Source organism: Haemaphysalis longicornis, unplaced genomic scaffold (assembly GCF_048455015.1).
Source record: "Haemaphysalis longicornis isolate Haplotype H1 unplaced genomic scaffold, Haemaphysalis longicornis Haplotype H1 scaffold_1, whole genome shotgun sequence".
Classification (NCBI taxonomy): domain Eukaryota; kingdom Metazoa; phylum Arthropoda; class Arachnida; order Ixodida; family Ixodidae; genus Haemaphysalis; species Haemaphysalis longicornis.
In genome coordinates, this window is record NW_027526203.1 from 160395422 (window position 1) to 160409889 (window position 14468).

The window sequence follows — 14468 nt, forward strand, 5'->3', positions numbered from 1 at the left end:
CGACTGTTTGTGTTAATAGTATTGTAAAATACAATAACCCATTCGAAGTCTTGTTGTTTTATTCCTCTTCTAGAAGTCTCACATTCGGTAACTTTAACTTGGCGCCAAGAAATAACGTTTATGGGGAGGGATTAATACAATTTATAGGGATAAAGATCTGGAATAGTTTGCCCACTGAATTGAAGAGATCACACAATGCTGCGGTAAAACTTAAAAAATCAATTCTTGAGCAGGCTGTAACTGCTTTTTTTTTCTTTGGTGGTAAACGCTTATATTTGCACAATTATACACTGGTGAATCTTGTAAACTAGCCTTTTTTTCCTCTTCATAAAACCCGTGACAGTTATCGTGTTTTTTGTATTTTAACTCATGTTTCTGGGTTTGTCCACAAAGTGATCTGTCATAACTTTTTCGATTGTATGCGCACATGTAGTTTTGTTTTTTGTGACCCGATTGTTTATGGAGAGAAAGACTTCTCTACTGTGTAAAAGTGTATGCTCATAATTACGCGGAATAATTCACAGTGTCTGTACAGCTATCTCTGTATTATGTGTAATTGATATTTTCCGCCTCCATTACTTTTCTTATTGGACCCTCCACTAGCCTCTGGCTATGGGTCCAATCACTGTTTGTAAACTTCATGTGGCAAATGGTAATAAACGTTCAATCAATCAATCAATCAATCAATCAATCAATCAATCAATCAATCAATCAATCGATCAATCAATCAATCAATCAATCAATTAAAGGGAACCGGATGACGATAATGAGGGGACCAATGAACATGCCTACCACTGTACACGAGCACCACGTCATTAACGTGTGCGGAATAAACGCGCTGCCTTTTCATGGCCCTTGTTCCACAAATTTCATCGCTGTGGTGTATGCGGCGATGAACTCTGAACCCCATACATCAGCAGCAGCAGCCGTGAAGCATGTCCGCGCACACAATAACGGCATTCTGTTCCTGCATTCAACGCTGCAATCAGGTACAACTTAAGAACGACAATGCAAGTCGCCCCTGCGCTTCGTCACCGCACCGGCTATTCCTCCGCGCGGCGCAAAGAGTGCCTTAATGCGTGTATTTTGAACAGGACAGAAGTACCCGCCGCGGTGGCTCAGTGGCTAAGGCGTTGAGCTACTGAGCACGAGGTCGCGGGTTCGATTCCCGGCTGCAGCGGCCACTTTTCTGATGGAGGCGAAAAGCAAAAACGCCCGTGTGTACGAGATTTCGGCCCTCGTTAAAAATCCAACGGTGGTCAAAATTAATCTGGAGCCTTCCACTACGGCGCGCCTCGTCGCCTGCGTTGCGTCGGCGCGTTAAACCCTACAAACAATCTCCATGATCTTTGGGACTTAATCTGGTTATAAAATACTGGATTGACCAAAACGAAACTAGGTGAGAAAAAGTAGACAATGTCCCGCATGAACCGCAATCTCCCATCAAAACACCCGCGCCCCCTGCCGTCGCTTCGTCGGAGCGGCACACCACATCAGCTATTGTCGTTCCTAACTTCTAACCGAATATAATGCTTCATGCTTTCGCATTTCCTAAACCACAAACAGCGCTGAGGCGCCTTAAATTTTTTGCAGCCTCGTACGGATCAGGTACTTGCAGTGACTCTACTGCTGAATCCTGGTAGTGCGATGGCTTTGGCGCCACTGCCATAATACTGTTAGGCCGCGGTAAAAGCATAATATAAATTCCTAATAAATTATTACGGTTTACGTTGTGCGTAATATTTTATGCGTATTTACATCACCGCTATTTTAGATATTTCTACCATCATTTCTTCAAAGTATTTCTTTATCTGTTAGTCAACTTTTTTGCTCTGTTCAACATTTATGTACTCACCTCCATTTCCCGTATCCTTCCGCAATCGTTTCTTTCCCTGTGCTCTTGTAATTTATCACACAATTTCTTCTGTTACTGAGAGCAGATGGTTGCATTGTTAGCTTAATGCACTTAACATGTGGTGCTAGAAAAGGTTAAGGTCACTTAATTTCTACAACAAAATTTATGACCGTTAGAATTAAAGGCAGTTGGGGGCGTTGCACAAGGTTGAACATATATCAGTGAGCGAACAGGCTAATACAAGACAGGACGCAAACAAACGCGAGCGAGTGTCTTTCCGTGTGTTTGTCCGTTTGCGCAGTGAAAGTTTTCATAATGAAAATTTTTGACTGTAATAGGAGAATTGCTGGAATTTAAAACAAATCATAAGTAACATCAAGATAGCATTTACTACTTCGTATATACACTCTAAGAAGTCGAGGAGTGCTGGCCACTCTGTCTAGGAGTAAAAACTGTTGTCCCATACTTCACTCCCTTTTGAAGCATTCGGCTACTCTTCCCGGGAGTGGCCCGTGGCCGCGAAAAGGAGAGGCCGAATACTCCTCGTAAAAGTTACTTGCTCCCTTCGAGGCAGAGTACCTGAACCCTGTATGAGAATTACAATACCATCTCCAAGGCAGCGTTCCGTCACTCCTTTTAATAGTGAATAGCTCTATTGCTTGTGGCGTTGCCGGATGCTGCAGAAGGACACTACTAGTCTCTTTTGAAAAGCGACCCGTTACGTTCCAAGAGCATTCTGCTGTTCCCCGCGAGGCACCGTTTTCGCTCCGCCTGGTACCACCCCCCCCTCCCCACGACGGTACCGTAGACAGTTACAAGCAAGCAGCAAAGGACAAGTAAATTAAAACCATGAAAAAGAACGATAAAGAAACTCAGACTTTATTTTCTAAGAACATATCCCGTAAAGATTGGTTTCTGCATTTTCACACAACAAGGGATTCATTCGGAATTAAAACAATCCAGCAAGAAAAACGGTTCTTACTTATTCCATACAGAAGAAGGCCAAGCTCTTAGTTAGGACGCATTCGAGAAAATTTCACAAATAAAAATTCAGCAACGCAACTGGAAACACTGAAACTACAAACATTAAATTTGAACAATAAAAATGACATTAACACCCCCAAATAAAAAGGCACAGACATTAGCACGAAAAGCCGCAGTAGAAATGCGGCAGTTGGAGAATAGTGAACAGTATTTAATTAAAACAATGGTATTCTGTGCATTAGTGAGTGCTTCACACAGAATGGAAAGAAAGGTACTATTTAGCACACATTTTCATTTACAAATAAATTTTGCAATACGAAAATCTGGGACTAAAAACAATGCGGCGTGGGAAACTATTAACGCATTAAAAGATGCCATCACCACAAATAAGATAAAAAGACATTGACACAAAAACTCTGCTATAGATATATGTTGGTGGGACGATAGGAAACAGCATTAAACATTTCCACTGAATTTTTTAGATGAGGTGGTTCTAAAATGAGGTTGCATTAGTAAGAGTTAAAGAAGGCAGAACTTAGTATTAGAAACAATCGCGCTCGAGCTGACTGCTTCATAATGTTGGTGGCAGCCTTTAGAACTAGGGACTAGGGCACTGGGCTTGAGCCGAAGTAACGTCTCCAGAAGCAAGAAGGTGCGCTTCGCCTTTGAAGAGTATTACACACTGAACAGCCAAAACACAGACAGCAGCAATGGGAACCCATCCACGATGTCCAAGGCTGTGAGGAGAAATGTCTCGAATGCGACGACCACTCCTGCTGACGCCTCGGTGCTCTCTCTCTCTCTCTCTCTCTCTCTCTCTCTCTCTCTCTCTCTCTCTCTCTCTCTCTCTCTCTCTCTCTCTCTCTCTCTCTCTCTCTCTCTCTCTCTCTCTTTATCTCCCTCTTTATCTCTCTCTCTCTCTCAAACAAAAAAAAAAAATCTTCGAGCAAGTAGCGTCTTTCCCTGGTTCCTACATCGGCAAAAAGAGAGGGACATCAAAGACAAGTTCTACGATGAAAAAAAAAATGACGAGGTTGAACAGCGTTAAATGAAGTTTGTTGGGTGATAGCTTAGTTTTCGCGTCAAGAGAACGCAGCGAACCCGTATTGGAATGCAATGCTACTTGGCGCAGTCACCAGTTTAGATAATGTGCAGTTATCTTGGATACATCCACCCTCCTTGCATGATTGTCCTATGGACGTGCCTTTGCTCTTTCTCTGTATCCATCTCCGCACACCCCCATGGAATGAACACGTGATTAGACCATCACTTCGCGCAACTGTACATTTGACTGTCAACTGTGAACAGTTGACAGTCAGCATTTGATGGCACCATATGCTCGTTATTGAACGATCTGAACGCTCGAACATTAAAGGGGTAACCACGTGCAGCTACGGCGACAAGCGACGCGAAAGACGTAGCTGAATGACTACAACAAATGGGTAGTGTGGGCGACAGCGACAAGCGAAAAAAAAATTAATGCACTGCAGCCAATGCCCTCCATCGTCGTCTCTGCCGCTCGATTGTGGACTGCTTCTTGCCGGGAAAGAGCCCGTTACGGCGACGGCCTGTGTAAAAAAACCTTTCGCTTGTCTGTGTCGCCCGCAATACCTATTTGCAGCACCCATTGAGTGAGGGGTTTCTCGCGTCGCCCACCGCCGTAGACGCACGTAGTTACCCCTTAACAATGCGGGGCGTACGCCCCGAAAAGTCCCGTTTCCGCCCATCGTGCCCCCAATCAAAACGCAAAAACCTGTTTGGACCGCATTTCAATCTCCTACTGTACGCGCGGCGGTCACTAAACTTATAGTAATTTTAGTGAATTCCACGCGCTACACGCGCTCCTATCATCAACCTATTGTACACAATTCTTTGGAGTCGTGCACAGCCACAGGCACAGCCACTGCGCGGCAGCTAATCTAAAGTTAGCCGCCGAGCTAAAAGTACGGGATAGCACTGCCACTATTCGCGCGACCGTGGGTCTTACCTGCGAAAACATTCAGCTAGCAAGCAAACACATCAGGCTAGGATACCAACACGTCACGAAACAAAGAGAGTGAAATGGTGCTATAATTGATGCTGTTTGCACACGGGTACAAACAAAACCCGCCATTCAACTCTACGCAACGTTCAAAATGAGTCTAGAAAACGTTAGGGTTAACCGCTTACGCGGACCGAAGTTAGAGAGCAACTCTTCTTCGTTAAATGCATAATTCAAGAAGACGAGGTTAACTACTGGCTTACCTCTACTTCCCGGCAGCGTTTCTTCATCCGATAGATAAATCCAAGGTCGTCATAGTAGCAAAAGATCCAAGTATAAGGCACGAAGAACGCGACTGCACTCCGGTCGATTGCGCGCGCATCGCTACACAGTGCACGTAGTGCCGATATCGGTCTCCGTGCCGCCGCAGCTGTGATGTTCGCCCGAAAGAAAAAGTAGCTCCTCGCACGCACGCACGAACAAGCGGCTTTCCCGCGTGTTCGTGATCTACCGATGACGCACAGGCATGCACTGTGATCCATTAGCGAGCACGCGTTGTGCTATGTAGAAGCAAGTATGACGATAAGGGCAGCTCCAACTTCCCGTGTTGCATGAAGCGACTGTTTGGAAGTCCGCCTCGTGCGTGCGTAGCACATTGTTTACAAAGCGTAGCCCTGTGTTCTGCGTTGGCGGGACATCACGGTCCCGCGTGATCAGTCAGTCGCCCGCCCGGTCTTGGTGCGTACACCGCCGATGTCGGTTTTCTCTGTAGGCGCGAAAGATCACCCCGATCGCCGCCAACGACTTGCGCACGCATGCATTTTTGGCATGCACGGTGCAGCGCGCACCTTGCATCAAAATTGCCGGCAGCTCCGCTGAAGCCGGTGTGCACCTTTTATGATTCAGGGCTAGCCAACTTCTTAATTGTCCATAACGAACCCATGGCCGAGGAAAAAAACAACAAAAAAAAACAAAACAACAAAAAAACAATCGAGACATGCGATTATTTAGTTTTGTCAAGCTTGATCCATTCATGTCACTGAATGCTGGGTGCAATCGTTACACGAATTCATATGCGTGCACGTATAGAATGAGCCGCTGAAGTAATCGGGCTCTTTTTACACAGCTGCATTATATAATATATACGTATGCAAATAAAACATCGCTAATGAATTGGTGTGCGTAAATGGCAGGAGTACATCTCCATGCTTACTCCCTGACTGAACTAGAATGAAATTGCAATTTTACTCTTCCTCCTGGAGAGTGGGAGACGATGCGTAGGTTTACTCTTCACTGGTGGAGGAGCGGAACTGAGGCTGCACTCCGCCCCACACTAGAAGGGTACGCGGTCAGTTTTGCACTTCCTCCTCATGGGGAGCGAACATTGCATCCAACTCCCTGCAGCTTTTGAGGGGGTTGCGCCAACGCTTACAAGAGTACAATGACTGTTGGACTCTTCAAATACTCGCCCGATTTCTTAGAGTGTCTGTCTTAAACTTCACTTTTAGTATGACCTAAGTGGCAACAGCAGTTATTTATGACTGGCGGTTAATCGCACCCTTGGATAACTTAAGCGAACCCAAAAACAAAAGCAGTCTCACCAGTCATAAAAAAGCATACATGCATCAAAATAATTCACGTAAAAATTGAATATGAGGCGCCCTTTCCGGATTTTACTCAGGCTTACTTCACTATTAACCTGTAGACCCTGCAGAACCGGGCTGTTAGTTTTATTTATTCTCATTTTCCCTCATACCCAATGTTACAAAACCAAATAATAATGCATATTTGGAACAATTCATTCCTTGTCGCCAAAATTCACGGCTTTCACTGAGTATCAAACTTTCCCATTACTCATAATTCGTTAGACTATTGTTCAGTCACCGTCACAAATCCTTTCGAGCCAGGATAACCCTAGACAAGTGAAACACATTTCATCTCGGTCACCCTCATATGCGCAGCGTTTCATACATGGACAGTACTGGACTAGAACCACTTACTATCACGCACAGCCACCGAAATCGACCAAACCTGTTTTGAACAATTGGCAGACACTGCTGTCACGAGTTGGAAAATGCATTCCCTGACGTATTCATTGTCTTTGTTAGTGTTTCTGATGCACTGTACTTCATGGTTCGCTCGCTAGGCTTTCGTGTGCACTTTTTAAAGTTCCACGTTTCGTGGCTGCATTCTATGATGAGTTGTACTGCTTCAGTTCTTGGTTCTATCTGTTCTTTTCTTTTCTGGTTGCAGTACAACAATGAACTGTATTTTCGTTGTATATATATAGGTGCCTCCCCTGCTATGTATCAGCCTATAAATCACGACTTCTGGGGGCATTGTAAATAAATAAATAAATAAATAAATAAATAAATAAATAAATAAATAAATAAATAAATAAATAAATAAATAAATAAATAAATATTCGAAATGCGCTTGAACTTGAATTCCCTGTAACACATTCCAGGATGTTTTGGGTAGAACAAAACTACATACAAAGAAAGTTTGTTTCGGAAAATAAACCGAGAAAAAAAAGGAATTGTATTAACAATCGATATTTAGTGAGTCGCCCTGCTTCCACCCTGGCTGCATGATCACGTACATAATATTTCGCGAGCGTCTCACCAACACAATGTAATTATCACTGCCAATTTACACTAGGCATAAAGACTCTGCTCACATTTCTTGAGAGAGTCACCTCGGAGAAAGCATTTGCTGCGCCTGATAGGGCGAAGGACACAGTAAACTTTGAACTTGCCTGTTGAATGCTCGAACGTGAGCACACGGAACGTCATTTTTCAATGTAAAAGAGCCAGGAGGGTCACGTAACGAATGCAATTTCGAATGGCTGCTTACATAGCGGGCAAAATCTACCCATGTAATTCTTTTGCGCCACTCTGCACCAGTGTTAATAAACAGTATCATCCTGACTTGTAGATGGCTATGTTGTACCTGCTGGGACGACGTGTATAGTGAATGCATACAGCCTGCATAGGATCAAGAGTCTGTACCCGGATCCGGAGAAGTACCTCCCGGAACGCTTTATCGAGAAGAAAGACGAAGAAATGCATCCGTTTGCCTTCGTCTCCTTCTCGGGTGGAGTGAGACCTTGTCTGGGTGAGCTACACTTTGATGCTGTAAAACGCTACACAGGCTTCACGATTGGTGGGAACTTGTTTTCAAATTCATTGCAATTACGGTCTAAATAACGCTAACGTGATTCTGTTATTCACTAAACATGTTCCCGAGAAAAGCTAGAGAATTTAAAGACTATTTGTACACATCGTACACTTTTTTTGTTTGTATACTGAAAGGTTCGCCCAACGGAATACTTCAGTGAACATGCTCTCAGGATTTGATTGCAAGTGAGAATGCTTAAAAGCCTCACTTTGCCTGTTTGTCCTATGTAGCGTGTTTAATACAACGCCACGTCTGTGAAGTATTCCCAAAACTTTGCGTGCAAGTCAGGCTATGTTCAGACTACCGACGCAAAAGACATATTGTGGTCTATGGACGTAAAAAAAAACGGGGTGTCTCGCAGTTCGCTTGGCTGAGGAGGGAAATGACGTCATTCTTTAGAGTTAGTAGGGCAGTTGCAGCAACAGTCTGATTTGCGTTGCGTCATCAAATGAACATTTACTTTAGCGTGAATTCTACAGAAGAACCCTTGGAACAACGAGCCAGCGAGCAAGGAGACACAAAGGGGGGCGTTCTTTGCACATTGCGCATAGCTACGATTCTTTTATCTCAATTCAATACGCAAATGTTACCATGAGCGGTGGTGGGGGTTACGGGTAGTTTTCTTGGTAACAAGTGAACGTGCAACTGTGCCTGTAGCAAAGAACTGGCATATCCATTACTGTAATTTCCTCCACGTGCGCACATGACTTCTTCAGATACGGCCTTTGGCTCTTCTGTCAGCGCACCAGGCCACCAAGAGCTCCCTCGGAGCAAAGGAGGGTTTGTTTCCCTCTGAAGTCACTCGATCGATTCACCGCTAGGGGGCTGGCACGGTCGCCCGGGCCTCATCTCGGCTCCCCCTCCATGACCCCCTCAAAAAATCAAAGCCCCTTTCTTAAGAGAAAGGTGGTTAAAACGTGACTCGTTTTTCAATGCAACCTGAGTCAAAGTAAGTCTAAAATCTAAACAGCTGCGTGTGCGTCGGAATGGCGCAGTCGAATAGACGTTGGCTTCAAAATGCGGACGACCAGGGTTAGAGTCGGACCGCGCGAAGCGTTTTCTTCTTGAGGCGCTTGATGGGCTTTGTGCAAATGCATTGTGTAAGTTGGCTTCCTTGCAGCACGCATTGGGCCCAACAATTTCGATTTTTGAGTGTGACTTTGGCCCGTGAAGACATTGGCTCGTGGCCAAAGAAAGCTCCGCGTTTCAATCATCTTTCGCTTCAGCCCCGATCATCAGCGTTAGAGAAACTTGGCTTTCCTGCAGTGCGTTTTGGAGCAATGTCTCTATCGTTGAAGCACAAAAAGCTTTGCTTTAAAACGAGACAATCTAAGTACGTAGATTCCCTCAGAGACCGAGGTGTTGTGGCCACTGGCGTCTGACTAAAAGGGCACTTGCTAGGGGCATGGAACAATGGGCCGTCGCCCAGCCTGCTCTTGGCCTTACGAGTGCACCATATACGTGGCAAGGCGCCCAAAGAGCTACCCCTACACGGACAGTAAAATATGGATACGAAATACGCTGACAAGTTGTTACGCCATTGGCCGGCCTCTCAACTTCAACATTAAAAGTGTGGCGATTGTCCACAACGAAAAAGAACGAAAACCGGAGCGACAAAATTGGAAGAAAGACTCCGGAAATATACGAAAAACTCAAGAAATGTATTAATGATAAAAGTCACTGCCTACACCCCTCCGCCCTACCCAGGGCGCGTTTATTGAAACGTTGGAATACTATGAGGCTGCCACGGAGGTCGCTAGCAGACAACCAGCCCAAGTCACGTGGAAGAGGACCAAGTGCTGCTCCGGCTACCATAGATTCTCTACACAGCATTGAGCGGGCACCAAAGACGAGGCCCTGGAATGCAACATGTCGCCCAGGGAAAAGGCTCGCGAGCACGGAATACTCCTGTGCCTTTTCCGAGCATTTCTGTTTCAAAATTCTCTCGTTGCAATCCCACTTAACTGCCACGTCGACGATGACCACCCTGTCGTGTGCCTGGAGAACCAAGTCTGGCTTGAGACGTACTCCCTCAGAACTGGTGAAGACGTTCTCCTCTAGCACCGTCGCTTCCAGGTTTTTTTCACGGGCGACCCTCGCCACTTATCGGACAATGAAATTGTGTCGGTCTTGGCGGACTATGCTTAGAGATTCACATTCCTGCAACATAGCAAATTCCGTTTCAGGCCTCTCTGCACAGCGGCGACACATCCGAGCGGCTGGATCGTTGGAATGTTTATTGAAAAGTGGCCTTGTCGGTGCCAAGTTGGTTCGAAATCCCAATGCCCAGATGCGGTCGGCGTCTTTCAAAAACTTGGAATCATGTTGCAGCCACGAGTTTGCTCGCTGCTGTTGGACACGGGCGAAGAGGTCTTTGTTGGTATATCGGGTTCTTCAAGCTATTCCACCACTTTGATGCACCCCTTTTCAGGGCGGCGTCGACCATCTTCGCATCCGTGACTCCTTCAGGAACATGGAAGAGCACCGCGATCCGCTTGTGGCAAGCGCCCGAAATCTCGTCGAAGAGGAAATTGACGACCAGGTCGGACAATCGCAGTAGGCGACATAGGGACTTCAACTGCACGGGCTGTGCTGCCCTATTAAGCTGGAGTACCCCGAGAACCCCATTTCGTGCTGGAAGCCAGATGTGACTGCTAGGAAAACAAGAAAACTCTGTGGTAAATGCATGATTTGCTTTATCTTCATACCAAGGATCTTGTTAAGACGTCGGGATTCTCTGTCGACTTGAAGGGTGTTCGATGAACTGCAGAGGAGAGCTGGGACCACCAGCTTACGGATGCAGTGTAGTTTCTGGAACGGCTTGAGCGACGCCTTGTCGATCAGTTGAAGCAATTTAGTTGCCTTCGTGGAGACAATATGGGGCGTTTTATTGGCGAAATATTCTAATCCGAGGTACTTGATCGGGCGGTTCGGGCCAAGTGAGGACAACGGGGATTCCTGAAACCGTAGTTCAGGCAAGTCGTATAGGAAGCCGTGAGTGTAGTTTTCTATTCTCCAACCGAAGTATTGTGACTTCGCAGGATTGATAGTTAAATTAACGTTAGTGAAGTAATCCTCCGTTGTCCGTACCAAACCCTAGAGACCCTCAAAGGAGTCCGAAAGAAGATTGTCATCTGCAAAAGCGACGGCCGACATGCAAGATCCCCCAAGGTGAACGCCAAGTTCAGTGGAATTGAGATGCTCAAGAAGTGGGTCAAGGACACAGTTAAAAAGAAAGGGAGGCATTGCGTCGCCTTGTTTTATACCCCTATTGAAACGAACACGAACTCCGTCACTCACCCCATTAGACCAGTATACTGCGGACGCGTTACCGTACATTTATCCGATCAACGACTGGGTAATATCAGCGACATTCCGGGATTGTAGAACGGCGAAGATTGCTTCGTTGGAAACCGAGTCGAACGCCTTGCGGAGGTCGAGACTAACGGCAAAGATTGGTTTGCAGGATTTCTTAGTATGTCGCATAAGCGCCTGTAATATTAGTAAGTTAGAAGAGGTACTGCGGTCATCGGAGAAGCCTGACTGGTATTTATAGAATTGATTGGATTTAGCCAGACGGCTGAGTACGAACCAAGAAGCGCCAGTTATGCACTTCCCCTTAGCGCGAATTTCGGCCTAGCCTTCATAGATCTGCTGATTGTCAGTACACGAGAAAAGGACGCCGTCATATTACCACTGCATATTATCCGTGCGAATCAGAGCGCCAGAGTGTAGGCCCTCAAAATCAACTGCTCGCCGTCCTCTCGGACCTGGTGTAGCTAGCGCTTCAACTAGATAAAGGTTCTGAGCGTTAACGAATATGCAACTGAAATTCTCGAAATGTTGCCTGACTTTTCGCTGCTTCCGGGGAAAATTTCGCAATTAGCGAGAAGGATGGTGAAACAAATGTGGCTCTTGACAGCAACCTGTCGTGAGAACAATTTCTTGAAATGCGTGAAAACGGCAAGCATTCAGTAAAACATTCCGAACGCGTTCAAAGTAGTACATTTTATTTCTAAGTGTTATGAATAATTTTTTATTGGCCTGCCTTATTACCTAGATCGAATACATTTTGTTGAGTCTAAGCAGCCTAATGTTTCGGAAAAATTGTACTGGTATACGGTATGTAGATAGATTGTTCTCAAATCCTAATGGCGGTAACTGTTATCTATAGGAAGAAAAATGTTAAGCTACGCTCAGAAATATTGTGAAAAGCACACAGAAGTACATAAAATTGCTTATGGGTACCCATCAATAATGTGCGCAGTTCTAAATAACTCTTTAAAATATTGTTCCCGTGATTTAAATCATTAAAATCAAAATATGCTGCTCGGTCACCAATCGGTGAACATTCTTGGCGACCTCTCCTCTTTTTTGTACACGAACCTGGCATGGCTTGGAGCTTACTGACACACAGTTTTTGCTTTCCTTCAACAGGTAAGAGATTTGGGTATGCGCAAGCCAAGGTTCTGATAGCGACGGTATTTTCCAAGTACAACGTGGAGTCAACACAGCCACTGGAAAAACTTTCCTTGGCGTACGAGGTTACGTTGAGAGCAAAAGAGGGGCTGAAAGTGAAGTTCTACAAGCGCAACCTGTGATGGGCCAGTCCTTGCGAGAGGCCTAAAGCCTTTTATTGGCCCGTTGCAACAAGAAACATAAACGGGCCAACGACAACACATCTATAGCCTTCATGCTTTCTACATTCTCCACGGCCAAAAAGACTGTGAAATGAGGCATTAGTATGACCTCACTACCCTTCAAGGTTATGTGATGTGGTATCATGCTACTCGTAACGCTCAACAATAAAGATCCCTTCTTTACAACGCGAGTTTCCTTCCCTTGTCGCACGGATACCAGTAGTTAAAAACATTCGCGGGCAATGTTGTTCTTTACAATGACAATCAGTGTTTTTTCTCCACAGCAAGGCTTGTGTCTTGAAGATATTATACGGCTGTTTTTCCTGCGGTGCTGCAACGCTGCTGAAATTATCTTTGTTAATAAAGGCACGTTTTGCTGTTTTACGTGCCCGTCATAAAAAATTTCTTGCCCTATCAAGTTGCGCCCGCTTTGCTGCCATAGAAAAATGCCTTGACCTGAATAAAAAGACAATACGCCTCGAGCGCGGCCTGTAGGGGCGTCACTGAAATCCCCCTAGCAGCCCGTTTCGAAAGCAGGCGCGGGAGTCTCCGTCCCGCTCCCCACTGTCGCCGCTGCTTTTGCGGCATGTTCACGACTGAGATTTAGCGTTTTCGAGCGTTTGAAATCCATGTTTATGTGGAGCAGTCACTCTGTTTGCAAATGGGGTGTGTTTACGAGAGTGTAAATGTTTCTGACGCGATCTTAGTGTGGTATATTCGGTCTGTATAAGCGCCAGGTGTGTGTCACAGGCCAGCGTCGCGGAAACAGCGTATGCATGGACCTGATTGTAGTTACACTACCCTGAATTTACTAGCAGTGTCTCGTAACCCCCGGTTCCTCAGATGCTCATGCTACGGGTATACACTACGATGTAAATCAGTTTTGTGCTCTTACATATTCAGCGGAACACTCATACCTGACAGCACGCCAGTTACTTTTGCCAATAATATACCTCAGATATTGATCACCACCATTTACAAGCCAGTGTGTGTTAATTTCGGGAATATTCAACGTAAGTACGATGGATAATGCATAATTATACTCGGGGATGAGCACACGACAGGGTCGTCTTGTCGTGAGGTGAGCGCCCGCAAACATTCATCTGCTATATACATATATCCTCTTGCGAGCAGCGCGCAGACGGGCTTAGAATATAATCGGCGTCCGCGACTAGACGCTTCTTCGAAATATCGTCACATGGCATAGGGAGCCTGCAGAATAAAGGAGAAGCTGAAATCAGAGGGCCTTATTACATAACACACTCTTCCAACGACACCTTTCATCACTTGGTGAACTGCCTATCCTGTATACTTCCAAAAATGCGACCGCCGAACGATCAGCTGTTCGTTGAAGTCGAAAAACAAAACGACAGTGAGCGCGAGATTTGTGTGTGTGATTACTAAAACGTTCATTGCTTGATTACGCTCAGCATTTGTACACAGCGTCCCCCTCCTCTACCCCCCCCCCCCTACGTCTCGCGAAATAGCAGTGCATTTCGCGTATAGTTGGTCTGGTGACTGTGGTTAGCCCTACCTGGCTTAAGTTTCGACGAACGTCTTTAGCATGTCAGAAGCTGCACTGTATTTTTTTTTATTTCTTCCGCACTTGCACAGCATGTATTTTTCCGTGGTTTCATATCACATTGCCTTGGTTCTTGCTATTGGCGGTGAGATGTTTGAGTGGCGCCCCCTGGCTCTGACGTCGGCTTAGGGACTCGCGCCGCTGTCGTCTGCTACCCTCCGCTTGCGAAGGGCAGCAGTGCCTGTGCTAGAAATCGCCCGCTTTGATGCTCTGGTGCATTAAAAAGCGCATTTATAGTAATTCAGT

General features: G+C 45.7%; 1 protein-coding gene across 1 annotated transcript in view; it reads left to right on the forward strand.

Annotated features, from left to right (window-relative positions):
• LOC144138616 (cytochrome P450 4V2-like) overlaps positions 1 to 12826 on the forward strand; it is a 106762-nt gene extending 93936 nt beyond the window's left edge. The window contains exons 10-11 of the mRNA XM_077670998.1: positions 7758 to 7937; positions 12438 to 12826. Coding sequence (XP_077527124.1) covers positions 7758 to 7937; positions 12438 to 12601 — 344 coding nt within the window. The 3' untranslated portion in view covers positions 12602 to 12826. The remainder of the gene's footprint in view (positions 1 to 7757; positions 7938 to 12437) is intronic.
• The last annotated feature ends 1642 nt before the right edge of the window (positions 12827 to 14468 follow it).